Source organism: Meriones unguiculatus, chromosome 15 (assembly GCF_030254825.1).
Source record: "Meriones unguiculatus strain TT.TT164.6M chromosome 15, Bangor_MerUng_6.1, whole genome shotgun sequence".
Taxonomy (NCBI): Eukaryota; Metazoa; Chordata; class Mammalia; order Rodentia; family Muridae; genus Meriones; species Meriones unguiculatus.
The window spans coordinates 52,079,447-52,105,667 of NC_083362.1; the positions used below are offsets into that span (position 1 = coordinate 52,079,447).

Genomic DNA, 26,221 nt, shown 5'->3' on the forward strand with positions numbered 1-26,221 from the left:
AAGAGGACCTTGAGTATGGTCCTGAGTAACATCCCAGTATATTTTTGCCAGCGTCTACACACAGGCAGAGGACATTCTCAGATAATTCCTACTGAATGAAACATTTGTAGAAGTAAGGATCATGGTGTCATTTGGGAAGGGCCTTGATGACTGTGGTTAGTGACTGATCTCTTGTGGTGGTCCTCAAAATGAAATATGCCAGCTGTGTCACACAGTCTAAGATTCTTTTGTTTAGAAGCCATCAGAAGGCCAGCAAGACGGCTCCATGGTCGAAGCACTGTTGCACAGCCTGATGACCTGAGTTTGATTACCTGAACTGGTGATGTGGAAGAGAACCGACTTCAGGGTGTTGTCTTCTGACCTTCATGTGTGAAATGTGTGCCTGGACTCACACACACCCTATACACAACGATAATAAATTAAACTAAATAACTCCTCAGAGACTTAGAATCCAACTGAGAGAACTCTTCCCATTCTAAAATCCCAAAGTTCCACCAGACTCTTCCCACAGAAGATAATATTTTTGGATAAAATGCATTAACACTTTAAAAATATTCGGAGACTTTGCGGGTTCCTCCCTCTTTCCTTTCTGCTGCCACCATGCCATCCAGACTGAGGAAGACGCAGAAACTCCGGGGCCATGTAAGCCACAGTCACGGCTGCATCGGTAAGCACTGCAAACACCCGGGAGGCCGCAGGAATGCTGGAGGCGTGCATCACCACAGGATCAACTTCGACAAATATCATCCAGGTGACTTTGGGAAAGCTGGTATGAGGCATTGCCACTTAAAGAGGAACCAGAGCTTCTGCCCAACCGTCAACCTGGATGAAGTGTGGTCAGTAAGAAGACATGGGTCAATCTGCCAAAAACAAGACTGGGGCTGCTCCCATCGTTGATGTTGTGCGATCGGGCTACTACAAAGTTCTGGGGAAGGGCAGGCTCCCTAAGCAGCCTGTCATCATGAAGGCCAGATTCTTCAGCAGAAGAGCTGAAGAGAAGAATAAGGGTGTGGGAGGTGCCTGGGTCCTGGTGGCAAAAAGCCACCCAGAGAGGTTAATTAAATGCTAACATTAAAAAAAAAAAATTCAGCCCTCCAAAGGAAATGCCTAGGACTAGAACAAAATATAAAACTCGAAACCAGAAACATGTGTACAAGGCTTATACCAAAGTAGCCCTGACTACAGGTATTAAAGACCATCAGCTGTGGTTCCTTTGAGAAAGGGCATTTGATACATCAGCCAAAACCTAATAGGAGCTTATGCCCTGAGTACTTCTCAAGACATCTCCTTGGAGAAATTAAAACCCATATGAAGGTATAACTTCAGAACTATGTTCCTTATGTGATCTGACACCATAATCCTAGAAATGAGCATGAACAGGGAGATGGTTAATCTTGCCCATCAACTTGATTTGGGCTGAGAAATGACTACATTAATAAAGCCCTTCTGGGTGTGTATGAGAACATTCCACAGGGATCAGGATGTCAGACAACAGCTGGGGGGTGGTGGTGGAAGAACTGATTGTCAGCAACATTCTCCAACAGCTGGGACAAGACAAGGAAAAACCAACCAATTCCTCAGAATGAGGAGTGTGCTGCTGCGGCACTACCCATGTGCCAGCGTGAGCACCATGTCCTCAGCCTTTCCACCTGGGCGTACACCAGCACTCTCCAGGGAGCTTAGAAACCCTCAGCCTCAACCTGGAGCTTTGCTTCTTGTTCTGAGGTTTTCAGATTGTTGGAATGAGAAGCTACTGGTTTTCCTGGCTTTCTAGCTTGCAGAAAAACCATTTAGACTTCAATCATGTAGTCCAATCCAATAAATCCCCTTTGAAATTACATGTACACTCTGCTGCTTATATTCCTCCAGAGAACTGAATGATACAAAGTTGGTAGAACATACGAAATTATAAAAGAATTAACACAAAATATTTTGGGGACACTTTTGATGTTCCACTCAAGGCACATGGACCATTAAAACACACACACACACACACACACACACACACACACACACAATGTACTTGTTAAAGATGTAACAACAAAAACAAAAAACACAGAGAAAATGAATCACTTGAAGGAGAGTAAAGAGTCAGGAAAATTAGCACACGAGAGTCTTGAGATAATTGAAAATAAAGTTAAAAGAGCAATATAAGTGAACTGAAAGAGAAAAGGAAGAAATATGCTATTAAGAGAGGAAGGAAGCATTTGACTGAAACAGTACTCACGGTGCTACAAAGCCTCTACTTCATAATGGATCCAGATTGAAACTACAGATAGGTGGGTCTGAGCACGTTTCCATTGCTTTACTCTAGAGTGAATTACTTGCACGGATTTCAGAAACTCAATTGTGTGAATCTCACTGAATTGGATAGAAAGCCACTTGATTGGATCTAGAGATGGGTCAGTGATTAAGAGCACTTGCTGCTCTTCAAAAGACCTGGATTTAATTCCCAGCATTCACACGGTGCTTTGTGATCATCTGTAACTCCAGTTCCAAAGAATCCAATGTTCTCTTCTAGCTCCCATACTCCCCCCAACACCTGTGTTCCACAGACACACATGCTGACAAAGCACCCATGCACATACAATGCAATATTTAGGAAGCTACTTGATGGATTTAATTAGATTGGAAATGTGTGAACTTTTTGCGATGACTTGAATGAGATGCCCCATTTTAAGTTTCAGGTATTTGAAAGGCTGGTCCCCAGGTGGTGGCTGCTTGGGAAGGATTAGGAGGTGGGCTTTGTTGGAGGTATGTCCATAAGGTAAGCTTAAGACTGCCATCCCCAGTGTATTCTCTCTGCTCTCTGTGTGTGGATCAGAATGTGAGCTCTGATCTGCTGCTCCAGTGCCACGCCTGCCTGCTGCTATGCTCCTCACCCTGGTGGTGACAGGCTCCGGCTTTCTAGAACTATAAGTTCTAAATATACCCATCCTTCTATAAAATTCCTTGGTCATGATCTTTTCTCATAGCAACAGAAAAGCAAAATCCCAGGCCAATCACAGACCCTGTCTCAAATGACAGATGAAAGTCACCTGAGGTGCCAGCAGCAGAGGTTTCCTCTGACTTCCACACGTACGTCATGCATGTGTATAGGCCCTGCATGAGTGTACACACATGAAAACGAGTTCAAAACTAAATACAGTTCAATGGTTGCGCAGTATTTCCTCACGCCTGTAGTAGTCATTTAATGATTCTCATCACTGTATATTTGGATTGCTCCATTGCTAATAGCCCTGCAACAAAGAATTGTGTTCTTAAGGTTGTATTTATGACTTTTTAAAGTCAAGAGACAAAGCTTTATAAGTCTTGTAGTCAATTGTATTTAATTTATATTCAGCTAAATTTACCAGGCATTCATTATATGCAAGGTAGCTTTTGTCCATATGCTTATAGCTTTTTCTCTAGTTATCAAAGTCATCACATGAACTCTAGAAAATCTGGTGTATGTGTGTGTATGCATGTGTGTACATGCACAAGCATGACACATATGTGTCTGAGTGTTTGTGTAAAGGAAAAAATAAAAAGAATAAGCACCAGAGAATTCCACTATCATTTATATTTGTCTTAAAAAAGCCACAACAAGCATGGTTGGCTACCATAAAAAGCTAAAATGTTACACTCAGGATGCGAGGCTAAGCACTGCACTCAGGATCAGCCGCTTTGGACCCAGAGAAGAGCATGTCTGATTGCATGTGGGTTGATGCCCCTGGTCCCACCTCTGAGAAAAAGGTATCGGACGGGTCTGATGCTCTTTGGGTGGATGACACCTAAATGAACATCAGTACAAAGTCCCAATTTATTTCTAATATCAGAGATCAGACCTCTACTCTTGCCTGATGCGTCTAAAACAAAAAGGGGGAACTGTAGAGAGCTGCGGAATGCTATGCCTTAAAGATGGAGCTGGTTTCCGCCTTCCACCTTCCCGATGGTGAGTGCTCTCTGTCACGAACAATTCCACATTTGGCTAAGGCTGAGGATCTGGCTTGCTTCCATGTATGTGGACCTATCTGCATTGCCCACGTGGCATGCTGGGGTTGGCTACCCAGAGGCTATTTAAGCTGTGGGCTGGCTTTCCCCAGGGTCATATGATTGTTCAAGGTTCCTGAATAAACTGCATTGAAAAAAAAAAAAGCCACACCAAAAAAAGCAATTTGAAGTTTTGCTAGATACTAAAAATGTTCATGAAACATGTTTACTACTTGGGTGCAATGGCAATAGAATGTTGGTTTAGTGCATTTGATGGACAGAGTATATCTGTGCTAAACCAGTAAGAAAAAATGAAATGACCCCCTTGCCAGACTTGCTTCCAATTCTAATTCTGGATTTGAGGAAACTTTGTACCCACATTTGAAAATTATATTGAATGACTTAAGTGCTCAATGAACCAATGAATACACATCTAAAACAGCATCTTCACAAACACCAGCTCTTTACTTCATTTTTCAACTAAGAAAACAGCAGTTCTGTGATCAAACAAACTTGAGTAGAAATTCCCTCAACACAACTCTGAAAAGGCTAAATTACGTTCCACCTTGCCTCTGAGTTTCTCATCTGTCTAGTGCACATACAGAAACTACATTGCTTGTCTGTTCAGGTTCTGCAAAAGCAGGTAAAAAATTTAATGTACTGAAATTTGGAAACAAAGGAAGACATATAAACAGGAAAGGAGAGAGAGAGAAATCAAAGGCAGTAGTCCCTTCTGTTAAATTCTTGGTTTTAGTTCTCATTCTGGTACAGAACTCTACTTGCAGGGCCACTGTTCTAATCTGATCTCTGTTACCATGACCAAAAGAAATGTGGGAATGAAAGGGTTTATTTGGATTATACTTCCAGGTTTCAACCCATCCCTGAGGGACAGAGATAGGAACCTATAGAAATGTTCCTCACTGGCTTGCTCACTCTGGCTCATTCTCGGTTAGCTTTCTTACACAACCCGGGACCACCTGCCCAGGGCTCACACCACCCACAATGGGCTGGGCCTTCTCACATCAACCCACAATCAAGAAAATTCCCCACAGACAAAGCCACGAGCCAATCTGATGGAGGTAATAGCCACCCTCAGTTGAGACTTGCTTGGATAACTCTGAGCTGTGTCAAACTGAGGCACTATCTGTAGTGTGTTTGTACTCTGAATAATCCTAGGGGTACCATTCACATAGAGTCCTGATTGTGAACTAAGCATTTCAATTCAACAATGCAACAGACAGCAATGACTTCAGAAAACACAAACGACAATAGCTTATTGTATAAAAAAAGTCTTTTCTCAAGAAACAAAAGTGGTAATCGTGTGGACAGTTCAGGAAAATGAAACACTGCTTTGGAGGGAAGCATTCATATAGGGCACCAGGCCAGGCTGGAACCATCTCCACGGTTTTAAAAGTTTATTATCAAAAGTGAAGCAATGAATGAGGAAACCAGAAATCACTGCAACTTAAAACCTACGTAATTCCCTAAACAATGTCAATGGTGAGGAAGAGGAAGCTCAGAACGAAAACAGGAAAAACCACAAGCTGGTTTTCACTTTCCACAGTTTTTCTTGAGCTTTCAGTTTTCCTGTCACTTGAGCTTTCAAACTGGTGGCCTAAACAAACCAGTAGAGAATACAAGAAACCAGAGAGATAGGCCCTGACATCATGTCTGCCAGCCTGAGCAAGCCTGTGGAAAGTCAGGCTCGCTACGACAAGAACCATGCTTGGACCACTTTCTTAATGATAGCAGCTTCCCCTGCCTCCCTAAGCTCCCTTCCTGAGGCCAGTGTGATGGGAGTTGTCACTGTATGCCTAATTCAAGACATAATGTATGGTGCATGGTATCTGTGGGTGCTTCTATTCATTGGGTTTTGCCAGATTCTTGTCCTATGGAGTCTTTCTGCACCTTGAGATGCTACCGGAACTTCCTGGACAGTAACTCAATGGAAAATATGGGGCTGGGAATCTATGCAAATCCAGGCGTTGAGACCCAGCTCATAGGTCTATGAAAGCAGAACTTTAAGAACACTGCAAAGCATGTTTACTGACTAGGCACCAAAGGATGACATGCTGATTTAATTTGCTCTATAAGGCATTTCTATGTTAAGACTTCCTTCTGAAAAATGAAGTATACCATGAGTGAAGGTTATCTGATACAGTGCACAGAGCACAACAAAATCTCCAAAAGTGTATAGCAAGTGTAAAGCAGCCATTTACCAACACTGAGCTGGGAGCTGAGATGCCCAAGTTCACAAATACTGACTCTATCTCTTCCAGTTGTGTGATCTTCCGAAGACCACAATCCTATGTCATGGTTTCCTTATCCCTAAAATGAGACTAGTGAGAGCACTGTGTTGTGAAGAAATTATGAAAAATGAGTAGATTTACATAAACGCAGACTAAGAACTTGAAACACATAAGCAAAAGTCTTAGCATCATGAGAATAGGTATCATGAGAATTAGCTACCATGTGAATAGGACATTTTACCTCTCCTCAACCTGTTGGCAAGCTTACACAAGGCAGTCATAAAAGCACTCAACAGCTATTGCTGTTGTTCTTGGGTGCCCAGCAGAACCTGATGGTAAGACCCTGCTGCTGAAGACACTACACACTTTGATCACAACACAGAAAAGTCAATGTTGGTACTGACCAGAAAGCTTTTTCCCTACTGGCCAGCTTTCATAGTACTGGAAAGCGCTATGTAAGCTCCTGGGGGAGGTGGGGGGGAAGATAATCAATAGTCTTTCCCAACTCTGAAGCCTGTAGATTTGGCTATAATAATATATTATATTGTGGGCTATAATAATATATTCCTTGCCGTGGCCAACAAATGCCCATGCATATAATAGTGGCATGAATGTTGTGGTGGCAACCAACAACCTTCTGATTGACCTTCAGGCCCACTCCACAGGAGGACATGCATGCCTGGTACTGTAAATCTTGCCAAGAATCCCTGGCCAGGGAGCTCACAGCCCCCAGGGGTGAACTTACTATTATTATTTTGCTAAATAGACATAGACTCAAACTGACCTCTAAATTCTTACTTCTGTTCCCAAAGATTGGTGCTACAGTCAGACCTCATCAGATGAGTTTCTTTGCACAGCGGATGGAGATTAACGCAGAAACTTACAACCGATCAAAGCACAGACAAGTGTTGGTAGGACGCTCAGCTATAGATGGGACATTTGTATCACCATTACCCAACAAGGCCCAGGCACTATTGTAGAAGAAAGAACAGAAAGATTATAGGAACCAGAGGTTTGAAAGGACTAGAATGAAACAGCATCTTCTGTACATAACAGAACCAGAAGTCACAAAACTCACAGCAACCACGTTTGCCTGCACGAGACTGATACCAACATTCTAACACAGAGCTGGGAAGGACGCATGAGCCCCACCTCTAACTGAGGAGCTACTGACAGCCAATAGCTCCTAGGGAAGGAAAAGACGGGTTTCTTTAGGGATGTGGCTCCTGGTAAGTGAATCACACTTATGTGGGAAGCCCTATTGTCTTGAATATATAAGCAGCACAAACCTGACTTGGAGGTTTAATTAAAAAAAAAAAAAAGAAGAGGACACAAAGTTGGAGGGGGTGGGGAGGAAGAGGATGATCTTGGAGGAGTTGGGAGTGGGTCTTGGAGGTGTAGGAAAAGGAGCTGTAGATGAATGAATATGATGAAAATACATTATATGCTTGTATGAAATTCTCAAATAAAATATATCTTAAAAATACTTAGGTACTAAGTGTTAGGTAACACTTTAGTAATTATTCTTATTATGATTATCAGTGTTTACTCTGCTGGACAGGAGTTGGGAATATAGCTCCATGGCAGGCCATGTGCTTCACATGCAGGAGGCCCTGGGCTGGCTCCACAGTAGTACCCCCAAAAGAAAAAGTACCAGAAAAATTATCAGAGTGTACCTGACTATCCTACAGCATATGAGAGTTCTGCATTTCTCATAATAATGATTTAGTGTTAACGATTAGATGTTATTAAGAGTTGACTAAAACAGGATTTTCACACATGGGTGACAAAAACCTGAACTGAAAAGGGTTACAGGAGCACAATTAAAGAAAACACCAAATAAATTAGCATTTTAAGAAATGTCTTACTTTACAACTTTGCATCTATTTGAAATACAGATTATCTGATTTACTGTCTTGTCATCTGAGACAGTTAAAGATATATTTATTTCCTTCAAAGTGAGTTGGGTCAGTTGCCTGGTATACAGCTAAACTGAATGCTGGTATTTTGGAACAGTATCTGTTGACATGAATATATTCGGCACCACTGGGAATTTAAACCGACAGAGAGGGTGTCACGATCCTTCAGGCTCCAGATGACACTGTTACTGTGGAAGAGTGTTGCTAAAACATTTTATAAATGTTTTCATTTCCGTGCTGAACACATGTGGCCATGTGAGTATTTGGTTAGTGATGGCAGAGATTAGAGTACATGCTAACAACCCTCCTTAATAAGGCACATAGGGATGGTTTAAGACAAGGAGCATGAGAATTGTGAAAGATATTCAGCAAGCTGTGTGTAACTTTTATTTACCCTCTAGCTGTCTTATTGACATGACTCTGGGGGGAAAAAAACCTTCCTCTTTTCACTCCACACCCAGGAACATATCTGAATATTATGCCCAACCTAGAAGACAGTGGCTTACATTTGTAAGCTTGATTCATCTCTTGTTCAAATTTTATAGTCTAGAAATTTCCCTGCTGATTCATTTAAACTAAAAATGTGAAGTGTTGGAGCGTGTTTCATCTGGGGAGAATATCCGTGCCTCTGGATCCTTTGGGACAGCATTTTCTTTTTCTAAGAAGTAACATGATGAGGCCCTCAGTGCTGAATGACCAGACTTTGTCACCTGGCCTCGGTTTCATGTTTTCATTGGGCCTTTCAGAGGTCAGGAGAAGCACTGGTTACTTCCATACTAATAAAAACCCAGACAGGAGAAAAGGTAAAATAAGGTTATAATATTTGTGGTATATTTTAAATATAAGTAACATTTAAATGTTCCAATACAGGTTCAGTTCAATATAAGTGTTTCCCAATGATTAAGGGGATTTATTAAAGGATACAGTTTGAAAAAACAAAACAAAACTGGTTTTTAGGTCACAACAGAGGAAGCCTAATAATGACGCACAGAGTTCAAGCTGACAGCTGCAGTCTTTATAAAAACCGGCTGGCGCTTCTAAGGCTGGCCTGAGAGTACTGAGCCCTCCGTGACAGTGAAGCCCAGGTCTGCGATCCTCCTGGGCTGTCGTTTTATTTACTTCCTTGTTGCTGTGACAAAAGCAACTGAAGGTAGGAAGGTTTTTATTGTGATTTACAGTAATGTACATAATTCATCATCATGTACATAATTCATCAGGAGGCCGCTGCTCCTATGTCTAAAGTCCAGAATCGGAGGGTGATTAATGCTGTACTCCGCTTGCTTGCTTTTTTCGTATTCAGTCTTTGGGTCCCAGCCCATGGAACGGGACCACCCACATTCTAGATGAGTCTTCCCACCTCAAACAATCCCTCAAGACTCCCTTAGAGGTTTGTGTCTTCAGTGATTCTAGATCCTGTCCAGTTGATAATATTCATCACCAGTGTTCTTATCTTACAGCATTTGCCTGAAGGAATGTCCAGTTTATACGCAGAGCTATGGGGGTGGGGCGGGGCATGGCTGTGGATCAGTGGCCTAAAAGTCCGTGCTGAACTGGCGCTCTTTTATTTTTTCAAGCCACATGCTCTGAGTTTGATCAGTTGTTTTCACTGAATAAAGTCAAATTCAGGGTAGACTTTATGGGCCTTCTGTGGGGCTTGGGGAAGATAAGGGATTTTGCAGAAATAAATGTGTACAAATGGGTACCTATAGAGCAAGTCACTGGTGAGGGATTATTCCATAAGAAATCGCTCCTCAGGTAAGGGACAGCTGTCTCAGCAGGTTAAAATGGTTGCTGAGCCCAAGAACCTGAGCTGTTGGGTCCCCTCAGATCACAAGATGGAAGGAGAAAACCAGCTCCTACTAGGCGCCTTCTCCATAGCTGCACATTAGCTGACATGCCTGCCCACTCCCAATAATCAAGTATGTAAAGGGACTAGAGACTAACAAAGGGGAGGGACATGCTGGTCAAGGCTGCATCCAGAGCCACAGCTTGCCCGTGTATGGTAGTTTCCAAGCCAGACGGAGAACTTCTGTGATTTTGTTCTCCAAGCTGACCGGTGCGAGACTGTTCACTTCCCCTGGTTGGATGCTCAGGGAGCCTTACATCTCTGCATTTCCTAAGGCTGAGGCAGGAGTGGGATGTCGGGGGGGGGGGGGGTAGCAGGAGCGAGCAATGGAACTTTGGCACATGGTAGTTGGTGGCAGCAAGGTAAAATTAAGGCCTGAGGAGTCCATTCAGCTGACCTTAAGATGATGTAAAGAGGAGCTCCATGAATGATCTCTATGGAGAACCCACAGCAGGGTCTGAGGCTGCCTTGAAATGATGGCTTGTTGGTTTGTTTGACTGGGGAGAGAAATACCCAGGAGGGAGGATGGTGGTATAGAGAATTTAGAACTAGGGCTCTAAATTCCAGAAGCCCTTTTCTCTCTGCCTCTCATTAGCACTGGTATCTATCTTAATTAACAAGGTTACAAACTTTTGATATATTATCAGTGCTCCAACACAAGTAATATTCCAGGGCCATTCCACTGGCTTTCCAGCAACTTCTGTTTCCCAAAAATATTATTCTGAAGTCTTTGAAGGCTGGGAGATTGAGGCTCCTACAGAACCTGCTGTCTCTTGTGACCCCAGCTTTCCATCCTCCCATGGGGTCCTTCCCTCACTCTCCCCTAAGGCGAAGTACCAAGCTGTTTTGCTTTCAGTGATTCCCTAGTCACTCATGAGGACTGCAGCCTTTCACTCTATCCATCTTTGTCAGTCTGTGTGTGCTGCTGCAACAGAGGACAACAAACTCATGGGCTTGAACAACTCTGGAGGTTGCAGGCCCAAGACCAAAGTGTGGATAGGGCTGTGAAGGGAAGGTCAGTCCCAAGTCCTTGTCCTTGGCTTCAGGATGGTATCTTTTTTGTCTTCAGACAGACTTCCTGATGTGTTAGTACCTAAACTTCCTCTTCTTATAGGACACACCTGGATCAGAGCTTGACTTACTGATCTTTTTTTTTTTTTTTTTCATGATTTCCTTGTTTTTATTTTTATTTTTATCAGTTACATTTTATTAACTCTGTATCCCAGCCGTGTCCCGATCCCTCATTCCCTCCCAGTCCCTCCCTCCCTCCCTCCCTCATCTCCACCGTGCCCCTTTCCAAGTCCACTGATGGGGGGGACCTCCTCCCCATTCATCTGATCCTGTTTTATCAGGTATCTTCAGGACTGGCTGCAAAGCCCTCCTCTGTGGCCTAACAGGACTGCTCCTCCCTTCGGGGGTGGGGAGACCAAAGAGCCAGTCATCGAGTTCCTGTTAGAAATAGTCCCTGTTCCCCTCACTTTGGGAAACCAATTGGTTACTGAGCTACCACAGGCTACATCTGAGTGGAGGTTCTAGGTTATATCCATACATGGTCCTTGGTTGAATGTCAGTCTCAGAAAAGACCCTGTGCCCAGATATATTTGGTAAAACTGTGTAGCCCAGGCTGGCCTCGAACTCGTGATCCTCCTGCCTCTGCCTCCTTCAGCAAATCCTACCGGTGTGCGCCACCACAACCGGCGACTTACTGATCTTATTTTAACTATTACACCTGTAATGATCTTCTTTCCAAGCGAGGCAGACTGCCTTATGCCAGTAATGCCCAACCAGGACCCACACAAAGAAACTGTCTCAAAACAGCAATAAAAAACTCCACCCTTCAAAACCCATAAAATCAGAAAACAAAACAAAACAAATTACTTTACCCCAAATAGTATAGTCATATTTGGAGGTACCAGGGGTCAGGACTTCAATACTTACATTTTGATGGCAAGGGATACAATGTAGCCACACAGCTTCATACGACTCCCTGGTTCCTTATGAAACACTGTCCTATTAACTTATGTACATTTGCTCATTTAGTTATTACTTTTTAAGGTTTCTCTCTACTTAAGTATCAACCCCAGCAGTTCTGAGCTTATTGCCTGGAGACTAGCAGGCCCTTGATGAATAGTCATGGATGGATGCATGCATATTGTGAAGTCATTACAAATCACACACACACACACACACACACACACAGAGCAGAGGAAAATGTTTATATTGCTAAGAAAGCAAGACAGAGAAACTATATACGTAGCACTGTTCTATTTTTTAATCACTGAAACATTTTATTAAAGCTTAGAGAAGTATGCTATAAAACGCTAAAAGCAGGAGTCTCTTGGGATAAGGTTTTGCTGTATTCTCGTCTTTATGTGCATTTCTTAACTTCTTTACAGTTAACACACATATATATTTACTGCTATAAGAAGCTAAATATAGTAAGTACTATTAAGCTTGGGATAAGGTTTTGCTGTATTCTCGTCTTTATGTGCATTTCTTAACTTCTTTACAGTTAACACACACATATATATTTACTGCTATAAGAAGCTAAATATAGTAAGTACTATTAAGCTTTAATAGGAGATACCTTGTTATCTTCTAGTTGGCTATCATACATTTTCTTTCTCTCTTTCGGTGGAGAATGGCACGATGACAGCATATGGCTGATGTCTTGAAACCCAGTGGCAAAGTCTAGATGTGTGGTGTCCTGAGTCCTGATTCTTCTTCAGCAATGGGTGATGATCAGAACATCAGGACAAACGCGAGTTCTGTTCTCTGGCCCAGACTGGAATTTGGGTTTTTTTGGCAAAAGGTTTAGAAATGTCAGAAACACCTTCAAGGGTGTGCTTAGCCCTTTGTTTTCTTTTACAAGCAGGCCAGCCAATGTCCACACTCTCTCACACAGTTCTGGCAGGTGCCTGGACGGATGGAAGGAGATGAATTCAGAGACATTGCCAGAGCCACCATACTTAGGAACCAGGATAACGGTTTCAGTCAACTTTGTTTTCTTTACAATATCACATGTACGAAAACCATGCATCCTGATCACTCTCACCTCCCACCCACCTACCACTCTGGTAGACTCCCTGTTCCTCACAATCTCTCTCTCACATCTGTGTCTATTTTGTGTAAGGCATCATTTTTAAAAGTAAAGCGTGAGAAACTATAATGAACAAGATAAAATAAATAAATAAACATGGGAACTGCTAAATAGCCTTTGCTTCAGGTTGCATTAATGGTCCCAAAGAACATTCTTCCAGCCCACAGCTTGAAGGTGAGGACCCACCACTCACCCAAATCATACATAACTTCTTAATTACAATTAATTGATTTTGCGCCTGAGAACTAGCATTGCTTACTTTCTGCTTAGCTTTCTTTGATCAAGCTTAATTATGAAACCAGTTGGAATGTGTATTTTTCTAACCATGTTTATTCCTTTTACCCATGTGAGATAGCCAGTTCCAATGCTAACTCATCACGGCTCTCACCCCACGGTGAACTCTGAGGGACAGATTTCTCCATTTCTTTTAGAGAAACAAAATGCCAGCGAAGCACCATTTCTGACTCAGAGGAGCGCTAAGCAGAGTTGACAGATGTTGCAGGCTCCTACCAACACTTCTGGAGAAGGGCACAGAGACCTTGCATACCTCGTAGAAACACACAAGAGTGCACGGTACCCTCATTCTACTACTTTTCTATGTAATGAGTTTAAGATGGCTCTGGCCCAGGGGAGGTTTGCCTGAGAATCTGACCTATAACCACTATAGAGGATTATCGTGGATATTAGTTCACCCTCGTGTAAAGCACTACACAGTGTATGCCTACACGGCAGTTGCTAATTAAAAGCATCAATGATAATCTCATTTAGGACACTGTCTTCTGTAATGATTTTTTTCCTTTGTAGGAGTCCTCATTTGCTCAAACCGTAGATCCTAGGTTGTTCTATGGAAAGAATTACCAGAAATATGTAAGGTTCTTAGTGTGTAAGTCCGAAGGGTTTTTTCCTCTATTAGTGTTTTCAGTTTGATTCAGTCTGTGTGGAGACATTATAAAATGGAATTAACTGATGGCAAATATTCCTGAAGGCACCTGTAAACTCAGGTTCTTTCGTTCTACTTAAAAGGCTGCACAAAAATAAAACGAACAAACAAACAAAAATCAAAGGTGGTACATGCATGTAATCCCATCACTGGAGAGGCTAAGCAGTGAGTTTGGCCACACTCTCTCAAAACAAACACAAATAAAACCCTAAAGGCCACAGGGACAAGGCTTCTCTAGACACCAGACCAAGATCTGGCTCCAATAACTTCAGCTGAGCCATTGTAAAGTGTGAAGAGACAAGATCTGTTGATCTGTTGACAAGAGACAAGACTGTTAACCCGTTCAGGAACTGGCTTTGAGGGCTTTTCCGCACAATAAAACAATGAGGCCAATCACAGCTCCCTTCTTCTTCCATATTTTCAGACTGATATCTTTACTGAGAACATGAAACAAACTGGCATTATTATCAGTGTTCTGTAAGAAATCTGGTTGCTGTTGAGAAACCATGATGTGTATAGACAGTCCCAGGTCTCCAAACCTTTGCAAACTGGGTACTTGACTTCCTATGAAGAAGCCATCTTAGACATTCCAGCCCCAGAGTCATGGCATCGAAAAGAACTGGGGATCTAAGCTCCAGTCAGAGCTGGTAAGCCATGTTGTCCATTTCCATTGCTGAATTGGTCCACTCCAGCTGACTCCTCAGTTTCCTGAGCAGTGATGTGTGTTCTGACTCACTTCCTGATGCCAAGTTATGAGATTATAAAATGACGGTTGTTTTAAAGAGATGCTATAGAAGAACAGAAGCTGGAAGCAAAGGCACAAAAGAGGATATGGGAAAAAAAATAAATGGCTTTAAATACTTCTCAACTTCTGATGTTGGTACATGCTTTTCAGCTTTTTCGTTTATTTATATTCTCAGTCAAAAGTGTATTAAGCAGGTATATACTTAGTGCTAAGGACATGTAAAAGGAACTGAAGACTTGTATTCTCAAATTTTGGTTTAACAGGGCTGTCAGACATGAAAGAAATTCCCATACAGTGTGAGAGCATGCTGCTCCACAGTTTGACTCTGCAGAATAACTCATTATCAGCAAGAGACAGAACCTGTCTTAAGGGAATGAGAGAAACACTGTAGGAAAAGCTCTGCTCCAGATAAACCCCAGAGAACAAGTATAGGTTGACCAGATGGCCAAGTTGAGCTGCTATCCTGGATTCCTGATTCTGGCTGTGAAGAATATGACAGAACTGGACTGGATACTTGAGTTTTTATTGTTCCCATGGTTTCAGTCTTTTTCTTCTCCTCCCATGCAAAACATTTATTGAATAACCAGGATATTTTTTTTCATGGGATTAATCTATTCCATCTGTGTGGGAAGGATGCTGAAAGAAACAGGTCAGGGAAGAATGTTGTCCTTTTCTACCTAAGCACCCCACTGATGCCATGTTACTAAACTTAGGGTCACAGTCTATATCATAAAAAGTTTGACCACTCATCCTTGAAAAGCCTTTTAAACATGCAAGGTCACTCCACAGAAGAGTTCAAGGCCCTAGATCCAGGAAAATGCAATCTAGGTTGTTGGGGGTTGGAGATTTCTTTTCTTGAAAAATATGCGTTCTATAGCAAGCATCTTCCAAGATAAGTTCCCTAGCCCCAGCATCCATCCAGGTCTCTGTGCAAATATCTTCTGGTGGCATGATTCTAATAGGACGTTAGGGAAGGTTTCATGCTGTGACAATAAAGATTATTTAGACAAGAAGGCAATAGAGCCATTATGAGATCCTGCCCTAAGTCTGAGCTGTGTTTCTAAAAAGACGAACTTGGCTAAAAAGACTTCTTCAAACTGTTCAGTGCTGTCAAGTTTAATGAGACTCCTCTACCCCCTCCGGCATTGTCTTTCTAATGTCAGCTTATTTAAAGAGGCTGCTGTCAAAAAAGGCTTCTGGAAGAACCAGGAGGAAACTGTCAAATCATTGCAAGAAAATGGTTCTAATGTAAGAGAAACTTGTTTCATTTGGCCGAAGATTCCCTTTACTAAAGAAGTTTGGGGCTGTAAAGATGGCTCAGCAGTTAGGAACACACACTGTTCTGGCAGTGTGTGTTTGGTTTCCAGCACTTATATCAAGCAACTCACAATCACCTATAATTCCAGTTCCAGGGATCCAACACCCTCTCATGCCTTAATAGAAATTTAAAAAAAAAGAAAAGAAAAAAATATATGGAGGGAGAGATGGCTCAGCACTTATGAGCACTGGCTGCTCTTCTAGAGGACCCACATTCAATTCCCAACATCCATGAGGCAGCTAACAACTATCTGTAACTCCACCCAGGGAATCCAAATGCCTTCTTATGGTCCTCAAGAGCACAGCATTGCACAGACAAATGTAGACATGACACATACACATAAATTAAAGATATAAATATAAAGGGGGTTGACATATCTTCAAGTCCTAAGCTATCACACAAGAGAAATCAACAGTGAAGCAGGTGATGGAGGGATGAGATATTGACGGGATTGAGGTAAATAACAATTGAAACAGTTGTATCTGTCTTGTTCCAAAACAGATTTCCAAGTGAGTTTATTTCCTGACAAATAGAGAGGGTGGGCTCTCTCATGAAATACCCTGGGTGCTGATCAAGTATTATTAGAGTCCTTGGAGCAGAGAGAAGAGTTGGATCTGATTTAAAAACCAGAACCCTGAACACTACTCTCTGTGTCTACTTAGATATCTGGAGAGGAGCTAGCAATAGGCTGAGAAAGACTTTCTACAGCATTTAGAAAAGTGAAACCAAGCTGGATGTAGTGGCGCATGCTTGTAATCCCAGCACTTGGGGAGGCAGTGGCAGGTGGATTGCTTTGAGTTCGAAGTCAGTCTGGTCTACAAAGGGAGTCCAGGATAGACAAGATTATACAGAGAAACCCTGTCTTGAAAAACAAACAAACAAACAAACAGGAAACCAGAAGCACATAGATCATATGATATGAAGAACAGTGGAGACCTAGGAAAGTGCAGTCTCTCTTTTAAATGGAAGTTTTACTAGAAGCTGTCCACACAAAATGCCCTAACGTTAGGATCTCTATCACAGAAGGCATCTGGAGTCAGAGCTCACCTATCTAATGTGCGTTTTTCTTGATGGGATGACAAACTGACACTGTTTTTCGGAGCACTATTTCAGATAAATTAGCATTTTCATCCTGTGATAAATTAGCATTCTCATCCTGTGTAATATGGAAGGAATGGTTGAGGAATGCAGAGACAGCTTATTAAGATGTGCCTACCAGTACCACCAAATGCCAAAATTACTGAAAAAACCAGATGATGATCATTTGAATTTAAGAACAAGAGAAGTCAAGTTGTTCTACATCATGCCAGGTACGATAATAATTCTTTAACATTTCTGTTTGCAGACTTTGAGAACATGATACTAACTGTAGGTTCTCTACTTAGAAATAACACCCACAGAGTCTTCTTCTATGAGTAGTATGTCATACTTTTCATTGCTGTGACACAATACTTGACACAATGCCTTAAAAGGAAAAGAGATTTAGTTTTCCTCAGTTTCAGGGGTTTTAACCCATAGTCCTTGACTCTGATAATTCTGGGCCCATGGTGACGCCCACACCATGACTGCAGAAGCATGTAGTAGAGCCATTCACCTCCTGACAAAATAGAAAGTGAATGGAAGGGCAGACGGAGGGAAAAGGAAGTAGAGCGGGAAGAAAAGGAGGGAACGGAGGAGCAGAGGGAGAGGTAGAAGAGCCCTACCTCTAGACTTACTCTTACCCAACAGACCCATCCAGGACAAGGTGTAGCCCCAAGGGCATGCCATAGTGACTTCTTTCTTCCAGACAGAACCATGTCCTGAAGTTTCCATTACCTCCTTAGATAGTGCCACTGGCTGAGGAGGAGCCTTTATTACACGAGCTTTGTGGAATACTTCTCACCCAAGCCATTGCAACTAGTTATGAGCCTCAGGATGAAAACCAATTAATCACATATAATACATAATATCTGACTGTCATATTTCTTGCTTTTAAGCCTGTTTTAATTTTATAGTTTAAACCTCAATCTCTGTCATGTTTCTGTTGTTGTTAGTTGGTTGGTTGACCCTGGGGATTTTATTGGATAGATTTTGGTCTTCTTAGCTTAAGAGAAGACTATGACAAAACTCCTTAAGTAGATTTTTCTGACTATACTTACAAATGACTATGACATCACACCCATTCTTGATTTAAGCTAATGATTTTCTAATATTAGTTTCTTATGGACTGCAGCATAGAGTATGAGTTGCTTTTTAATTTCTACAGGTTTTTTTCTGTATTTATCATCTTTATATAATACTATGTTTTTTTAACCTTCCTTGCAACTAAGTATAGCCATGTCAACTTTAAACTTTAAATGATATATAAGTACTATGCTATACAGATAGTCTGAAAAATCTCCTGTCTTCTTCTTTCCTTCGTGCTGTGTGGCATAAAGATACAATAGCTAGACTGTCTTCTCAGTTGAATAGGTAATCAGCGAAGAATGGATTTAGCTCAGACTCAAATAAAAAAGTTTCTCTTACAGACTCAAACTTTCACCTGATAGTTATACAGAATTCCTATTCTGTTCACTATTTTATCACTTTCCAAGAAAGACAGGGAATTTTTAAAAAACAATGCTTTCTACTATTCCTTGAAAGTTAGATGTTTTCAAATCTATTTTCATAGCAATGGGTCACAGAACTTTTGTTTACGTTTTAAATTATTTAACTTTTGAGATCCTGCGTATCTATTTGTGTGTGTCTTCTGTCACATGCTGGCACTATTTTGTAACTTGATCTTAGGCATGACTTCAAGTCAACAGGCGGCATCTAAAATGCTATGGAATGGTTTCTAGCACTTCAGACAATAAGATCTCCATAAAATGCAGTCATGGGTCTCGAGGGCTTAGCTCGACATGGGTGAGAGAAACAAAGCTTCATTGGACAATCTCACTCCATTGTGGTTTCTCACATCTTAATGTATTGTTCATTTTTTGGTCATCGGTGCTTAAGTAAATGCTTTAAACTGAATTAAATTAAAAATTAATCCCCTCTACTCCCTTGCCTTTTGAAGTAACCTTTTCTTCCTGTTAAAAGGCTAATACTCCCTTGGGTCCTTTTTGTGGTCTTATATGTGGCTTAGAGGGTTTGCAAAGGTCTATACTTTATACAAATACATTGTATTTCCTTAATTTCTGTTTACTCTTCCTCAAAAGTTGTTGCCATTTCTTTTAACTGCTTAGAAAGAATAACCAAAGCCACTTCCACTTTCTTGATATAGTGTTTAAAGTTGAGCTTCATACATTTTGTTCAAATATCTTTTCAATTTACTCACATTTGAGGGAAGAGACATTAGTCTTCTTATCTGTGGCTTCTGCCTCCATGGATTCAACGAGCAGTAGACTGACAATATTTGAAATAACTTGCACATCTGCTAAGCATGTATATCTTTCTTGTCATTGTTCTATAAATAATACAACATAGCACTTAAACACATGGCCCTGACATTCTATTAGGTGTTATAGGTAACTCAGGAGATTTGAAATACATGGGGAAATGCACACGGGTAGCTTATATGTAAATACTGTGCTGTATCATATAAAGACTTCAGCTTCCTCTAATTGTGGTATCCATACAGGATCCTGAAGCCAATTCTTTACCAATATTGAGGTGTAGTGGTGTCTTAGCTAGAGCTGCTATTAGGGCTTCTTAGTTAGGGCTGTGACCAAAACCAACTGTTTTTCATGGAAGGAAGTCAGGACAGGAACTCAAACAGGGCAGGAGCGTGGAGGCAGGAGCTGATGCAGAGGCCAAGGATGGGTGATGCTCCTTATGCCTTGCTCAGCCTGCTTTCTTGTAGAACCCAGGACCACAAGTTCAGGGATGGTACCACCCACAATGGGCTGGACACTCCATCACTAATTAAGAAACTGCCTTGCAGGCTTGCCTATAGCCTCATCTTACGCAGGCATTTTCTCAAATGAGACCCCCTCTTCCCAGACGACTTCATCTTGTGTCAAGTTGACATAAAACTAACCAGTAAAATGGCATTTGGTCTTCATTAAATATAACATGATTTCTGGGAGGTACAGACTTCTGCTCATCCTTCCCTGTTTCCACAGGTTATTTTCCAAACTGTAACCTATAGGAAAACAGGAATCATGAAGTGAACGTTCCCAAAAGTTCCCCACCAGAAATGGCTCCATGCCACATAGGTCTTTTCTTGGTCCCTTCCTTCTGCTTCTCAAACGTGACCTATCCCAGATCTGGACTGCACACATTCTGCCTTCCCGGGGTCACTGACTGATTAATCCTCTCTTTTCTTCTAAGTTTGAAATTTGTTGAACACATAAGCTCTTACTCTTTAATACGAAAAAAAAATTATGTTCATCTTTCTTTTTCTTTCATATTGAAAAGAAAACATTTTCTTTAGTCATATACCCTCTACCTTCTCCTCTCCCACCCTTCCCTCAGCTTTTGCAGTAAGGTCTCACTATACAACCCAGGCTAGCTGTAAGCTCATGACCCTCTCTTAGCCTTGCTTCATCCTCTGTTGTGGTTTCAAAGTGAAATGTTCCTTATAAGCAGAGAGCACGTGGTCCCCGGCTGGTGCTATTTGGTGGAAATGGTAGAACCCTGGGTGTGCATCTAGCTAGCAGAGTGGGTGTTCAGGGAGGGCCTTGAGCTCTCTGCCTCCCAATGCACCAGAATGTGAGCAGTGGCCGCTACGACCTCCCGCCACCACGCCTTCCCCACCATGACAGACTGTACTCTCTAAAATACGAGCCAAAATAAATCTTCAGTTGCTTCTGTCTGGTATTTTGTGGTAGCGACAAGAAGAGCAACCTTTACACTTACTCATCGCCTATTTACTTCTATCCCCACTTCTCGCCATTTAACTCGTTCACTCACACCCCCCCAACCATCCCGCTGCCAGAGCCAATGCGGTATTCTACTCTGTTCAGTAAGGCATTACACAGTGAGATCCTGCTCACTATCTGGACCCACATCATCTGGATGTTTTCAGCCTTTCCTTAATACCACTTAAATCATCCCATTCTCCACGCGCCCTTCCTTGCCACGCTCGCTACCTCCTTTTTAATATACATCTTAACATAACCGTCACTTCCTGCATTCTCTGACATAACTTCCACTACTGTTTCATTGAACACTTTCGTCTTACTTTTTAAAACCATGAATTCCAAGTTGCTCCATGGAAGTAACCAGTACCCCCAATCACTCTTCTTTTGTTTTAGTATAAGCACTATTTTTAAAAGAGTTTAAGTTAGGGTATCACAAGATGGAGTTAGCTTATACAGGTTCACATCCATCTTTCAGAGAGATCCATCTCCACACATTGCTTAACAATGTCAAAAAACTATTTTCTTCTATAAACTTATCCTTTTCCCCTATCTGTCTAGAAGGCAGGCATGAGACCCACCTAGCCCCCTAAATCAGAACCTTACCCTTTTTTGGATTTTTTTGCCTTCTACTTTTGTTCTCCCTCCATATCCAACAGCTAAGTACTTCTTATTTCCTTGGAAATGAGTACAAATTCTTGTCTCCACGAAGTCACCACTGTACTTTGTTGGGGTTGTCTTTCCTTCCCAGGTGAATGAATACACTCCTGTAACTGGTCCTGTCTTCCTTTACTTCTTATTGTCCAGAATAACCCATAAATACACCTGATAGTGACTTCTGAACTTCATGCTCAACAACCATTTCCAGCATAAAATCCAAACTCCTGACCCCACTGATGTTGGGGTCAGATTTATGTGTTTGTACCTCAAGTTAAGATAGATGGATTCTCCGACTTTTTTTTTTTTTTTTTTTTCTATTTGCCTGAATGATTGGGAGCCTAGACTGCTGGATATACACTCCAGGAACAGAGAATGAACGTGAAGATTCAACTAGGGAAGACATTAAAAAAAAATGTGAAATGAATGCTCTTCCTTAAACTAAACATCACCAAGCACCAACAATCTGTTTCACTTTCCCCAAGTGTGACTTCCCTTAACAGGTACTTTGAGATCGTAGTAAGGTGTGTATCGGGATTACCTGGAATCCAGATCTTCCTGAGAGGTTAGGTAACCTTGAGAAAGTTACTTAATTTCTGCACATATGCAGTCCCCTCCCCTTAACCCTCCCCCCCCCCCCGCCCACCTTCCACTGCCGCCCAGTAAAATCTGGGAGATATAACACTGGATTGCTTTAGACTTAAGCTCTGCTGGCATGGTTACCAGCACAAGGTGCTTGCTGAATATTAATTGTTCCCTACCACCCCCATCAATTAGGACTGTGGGCTTCCCACCGTGTGGTTCTCTACTTTGGTAGCAAACTGCTCTCCGCATCGCTAGTTAAGGAAAGGAAATCTGGTAACTCCTGTCGTGAGGTGGGAGAATACAAGCGAAAGGGGAGTTTGCTGGGAGGGACTAGTTTGGTCCTTATTTACGTACGAGGAAGTTAAAGGGTGACGTGTTCTCGGGTCTCCTGCAAGACACAGTGACAACTCTTTATTGAGAGTGCGACGCGAGCCCCGGGGTTGCTATGATCAAGTTGCAAGCGAAGACGTAACACTGGGAAGGCGGGAGAGGAGCATTTAGCCACACACAACCGGGCAAAGTCCAGTGCAAACTTACTTGGGTGAACAAGGGCAAGCTGTCAGACATGGAGAAGCCCCTCTGCTGACAAAACCCGCTTTCTATTGGGTCGGGCCTTCGGAGCCCGCCTCGAAGCGCGGCCTCGAGCAGCAAACGGCGGCAGCGGCTCCCTAAGAGGACCCCGACCCGGCGCAGAGGGCTATGAATGGAGTCCGCGCTGGGCAGCTTAAGGGACGGGGCGGGGCTTTGTGAGTCACGTGTCCGGGCCGTAGGCGGGCGCGCGGAGGAAAATCCGAGTCTGATTGGCTGCCCGTCACCAGGTGACCGCGGAGCGCGTTCCGGTTGGCAGGAGCCGTCTAGCGGCCTTCAGTCGGGAGGCGGCGACGGAAGGAGGAGGAGCTCCGGCCGCGCTCTCGGCCCGCAGTGGCTGCGTCTCCCAGCGCTTGTCGGGTCCCCACCCCTTTTAAATAAGCCGGGCTGGTCGCCGCCCTCGCAGACTAGTCCGCTGTGGGGAGGCGGCGGCGGCTAGCCGGCGGGGGTGCGGCCGAGGCCGGAGCCCTGCCCCGGGCCGGGCGGCGGGGCGGGCGGGCGCGCAGCGGGTGCGGCGGCGAGTGCGGGCGGGCGCAGCCCCGCTCAGCCCGGGGCTGCCGGCGCCGACCGCGCCATTGTTGGGGGAGGGGGCGGGCGCGGAGTCCGGGGCGAGCGGAGGCGCGGGCGGCGGTGGAGCGGAGCGGACGCGCCCCATGGGGAACACGCTGACCTGTTGCGTGTCCCCCAATGCCAGCCCCAAGCTGGGCCGGCGCGCGGGGCCGGCGGAGCCCGACTACGAGTCCGAGATCTACGAGGCGGCGGCCGGGGACGCGGTGGCGGTAGCGCCGGCGCCCGCTGCGGCCGTGGAGCCCTCCGAGTTGGATTTCGGAGCCGGCGAGGGCCACCACCTGCAGCACATCAGCGACCGAGAGATGCCCGAAGGTGAGGAGGCAGCGGGCGCGTCCCTGCCGCGGCGCACCCCCGGCCTCCACCGTCTCCCAGGGTCTCGTTGGGAGGCGGCCGCCGCCTCGGGTTCCTTCCTGCCCGGAGTAGGCTGGCGCGGGCCTGGGCACCGGGGAATGAAGGCTGTGGCTCGCGTCCCCACCCCTTATTCTTTCCCGGCCAGTTTCCCTCCCACCCCACACCCCCAGCCCTTCGCTCTCCCCATTCTCTCATCCTGATTTGGGACCCTGTAGCCCGCACGCTTCCTCTTTGTAGTGCTGTGTCCCGTCCAGTGGGACTTTTATCAAGACTTAATGTATCTGTATAAATTGCCCGTTTTCTTAATAGAACTCCCAGCAACCCTGACCTCGGAATAGCCGTCCCATCTCCCTGTCTTTACTTAGCCAGATGGTACCTAAGGTAAAGAGTCTAATGGTTCCCCTTGCTCCGTTAGGTAACTGATAATAGAGCCATTCCTACTCATCCTGTTTGAGGATTTCTTACTTACGTTCAAGTAGAGGTTGCCATTTGGTATTAAATGGGAGTTTAAAAGTAGTCTCAGTACAGGCTGTTTTATTCCTTGCAGTTATAATTGGAACACAGAGATGAAATTGGGAAAGAGGGGACTCCTGTGAAAAATGTCAGTGTCAGTTTCTTCCAGGGCTGCAGAAAAGTCTCTCTTACCTTCCCACACAAGGAGTAAATTATGCTTCTTTAAAACATTTACTCTACCTCTTCCGAAAGAAGGAGGGTTGGGGAGAGATTGTTGGTCAGGCGTTTCAAGGGAGACAAAAGCTTAAATGTAGCTTTAAATTAGCAATGTGAGGGTTTGGGAGTTAAGAAGACAGACCCTTGCAGGTTCCTGTTGTGTTTGTTTCCATGGCTTCTTTTGCCTCTCCACCTTCTGCCTGGAGAGGTGCTGAGAATGTTGGAGTAAAAGCAAAGTTCGGCAAACCGAACCACTGGAGGGTAGGCTGGGGGGTGGGGGTGGGAAGGAAGGAAGGAAGAAGAGGAAATGCTTGATGCTTTATAGTTAGAATTTTCAAAACCGGTGAATCTGGGTAAAAGTAATTTGTAAGACAAAGTATCATGAGGTGTTTAAGGCAGATTGGCCCGCTAGTTTTACTTAAATGCTACAAATGATTTCCTTTCTGTGGAAGAATGTCATAACTGTCTTTAAACTTTAGTTGCACTGTTGGTGTCTTCATGTTAGAATAATTGAAGGTCCATGATAGATACACTTTTGTAATTTTGTAATATTCAAATATTGTAAGAGAATGTAAAAGTAATTGTATCTTTAATCAGTGGCATGTTTGCATGAGTGTGTGATTCAGTGCCTTCCAGTGTGTGTGTGTGTGTGTGTGTGTGTGTGTGTGAATGCGAATGCAAACTGTTCTGTTTCAGTGTTGTAAGCCTCTGGGTTACCAGTTAGTATCTGGATAGTATTGGGTGAGAGTCCAAGTAGGGACTTTTTATAATTCTTGAAGGATTACAGCACATTTTCATGTATGCGTGTTTGTCCCTTCCAGATACAAAGGATGCCTGTGTGCATTCTCACTGTATTGCTGATGACGATGCAAAGTTAAGATATGACTGTGGCTGCTTCTGCATAGGCTGGCTCTGAAAGGCTAATGTGGAGCTGCCATATGTTCTGGGTTGGACTCTTTAGGGGAAAAAAATCTTTTCAGAATACATATTCTGTTTTAATCTGTCATACAAAGCTCTTGGTACTTAGTCCAAGACAAGTCCCCTGTTAACTGATGCAAAGGCAACATTTTTCTTAGATCTCATATCTCGTACATATTCTTTTCAATGAAAAAGAGTAGAAGGGGAGGTCAGAGTGTGACCTAAATATACTGATCATGTAAATGGGTCTGTTCTGGTAACCATGAATTGAAGCTGAGAATACTCTGACAGAACATTAAAGTCTGTCAAGAGCTGGGTAAGCATAGAATTATATGAGAGGGAAGCCTAAGTCAGAAATTTTGAAAAAAAAATCAGAGTTTGTGAGCCTAGAATTTGAGTTTATTAATGTGTCCATTACAGTTTGAGTTTAGGGTTCACTCTGAGTTTCCTTTTCCCTTCTGTATAGCCCTTGCCTAGCAGATTCAGACTCCTAGGGCTTGGCCCTTAGTGCTGCCAAAACTTTTTAAAACTAAGTTCTTTGGCACTCAGTAAAGTGGTAAGAAATGTCAGCATTTGCCTAGATCAGAACACCAAACACATTGAAAGTTTGATTTTAATATCTATTTCAGAAAGTTTTTTTGCAAGTTTCCTTAGAAACTGAGAAATATTTAGATTAAAAGATAGCTTTTTTATATAACAAGGAATTGAATTGTTTTGATTTCTTAGAGAAAATTGTAAATGAATGATGTTCTGCTCTGCTCTCTGAAACATTTTAGAGCATTCAAAGTTAGGTTAGTTGTGCCTAATCCATTGGCTTCAGTTCCGTGTCTGAGAGGATGGTCCAGCAGTAAGCGGAACAGGGTGCTAAGGCTGCTCAGTCTCTAGTGCAGCTTTCATCACCTGACCTTAGGAGCTGTGCATATTGGGTGGGAAATGCTGTCAAGCAACCTCTTCTCCCTGTCCCTCAGAAG

General features: G+C 43.2%; 1 protein-coding gene, 1 long non-coding RNA gene and 1 pseudogene across 3 annotated transcripts in view; 2 read left to right on the top strand and 1 right to left on the bottom strand.

Annotated features, from left to right (window-relative positions):
- Positions 1 to 600: 600 nt before the first annotated feature.
- Positions 601 to 1,069, top strand: LOC110551435 (large ribosomal subunit protein uL15-like; annotated as a pseudogene).
- Positions 1,070 to 12,199: 11,130 nt separating this feature from the next.
- LOC132648076 (uncharacterized) lies at positions 12,200 to 22,867 on the bottom strand. Its single transcript, XR_009586455.1, has 4 exons — positions 22,692 to 22,867; positions 20,090 to 20,194; positions 19,388 to 19,516; positions 12,200 to 12,904 (listed from the first exon to the last, which is right to left on the bottom strand). It is a non-coding gene; the product is annotated as an uncharacterized LOC132648076 (long non-coding RNA).
- Positions 22,868 to 23,137: 270 nt separating this feature from the next.
- The window catches only part of Ccnyl1 (cyclin Y like 1), a 34,810-nt gene continuing 31,726 nt past the window's right edge, over positions 23,138 to 26,221 (top strand). Inside the window, exon 1 of one of the 2 annotated variants that reach the window (XM_021642029.2) lies at positions 23,138 to 23,624. In XM_021642029.2, coding sequence (XP_021497704.1) covers positions 23,396 to 23,624 — 229 coding nt within the window. In that variant the 5' untranslated portion in view covers positions 23,138 to 23,395. The remainder of the gene's footprint in view (positions 23,625 to 26,221) is intronic. The other variant, XM_021642028.2, reaches the window with a different exon arrangement.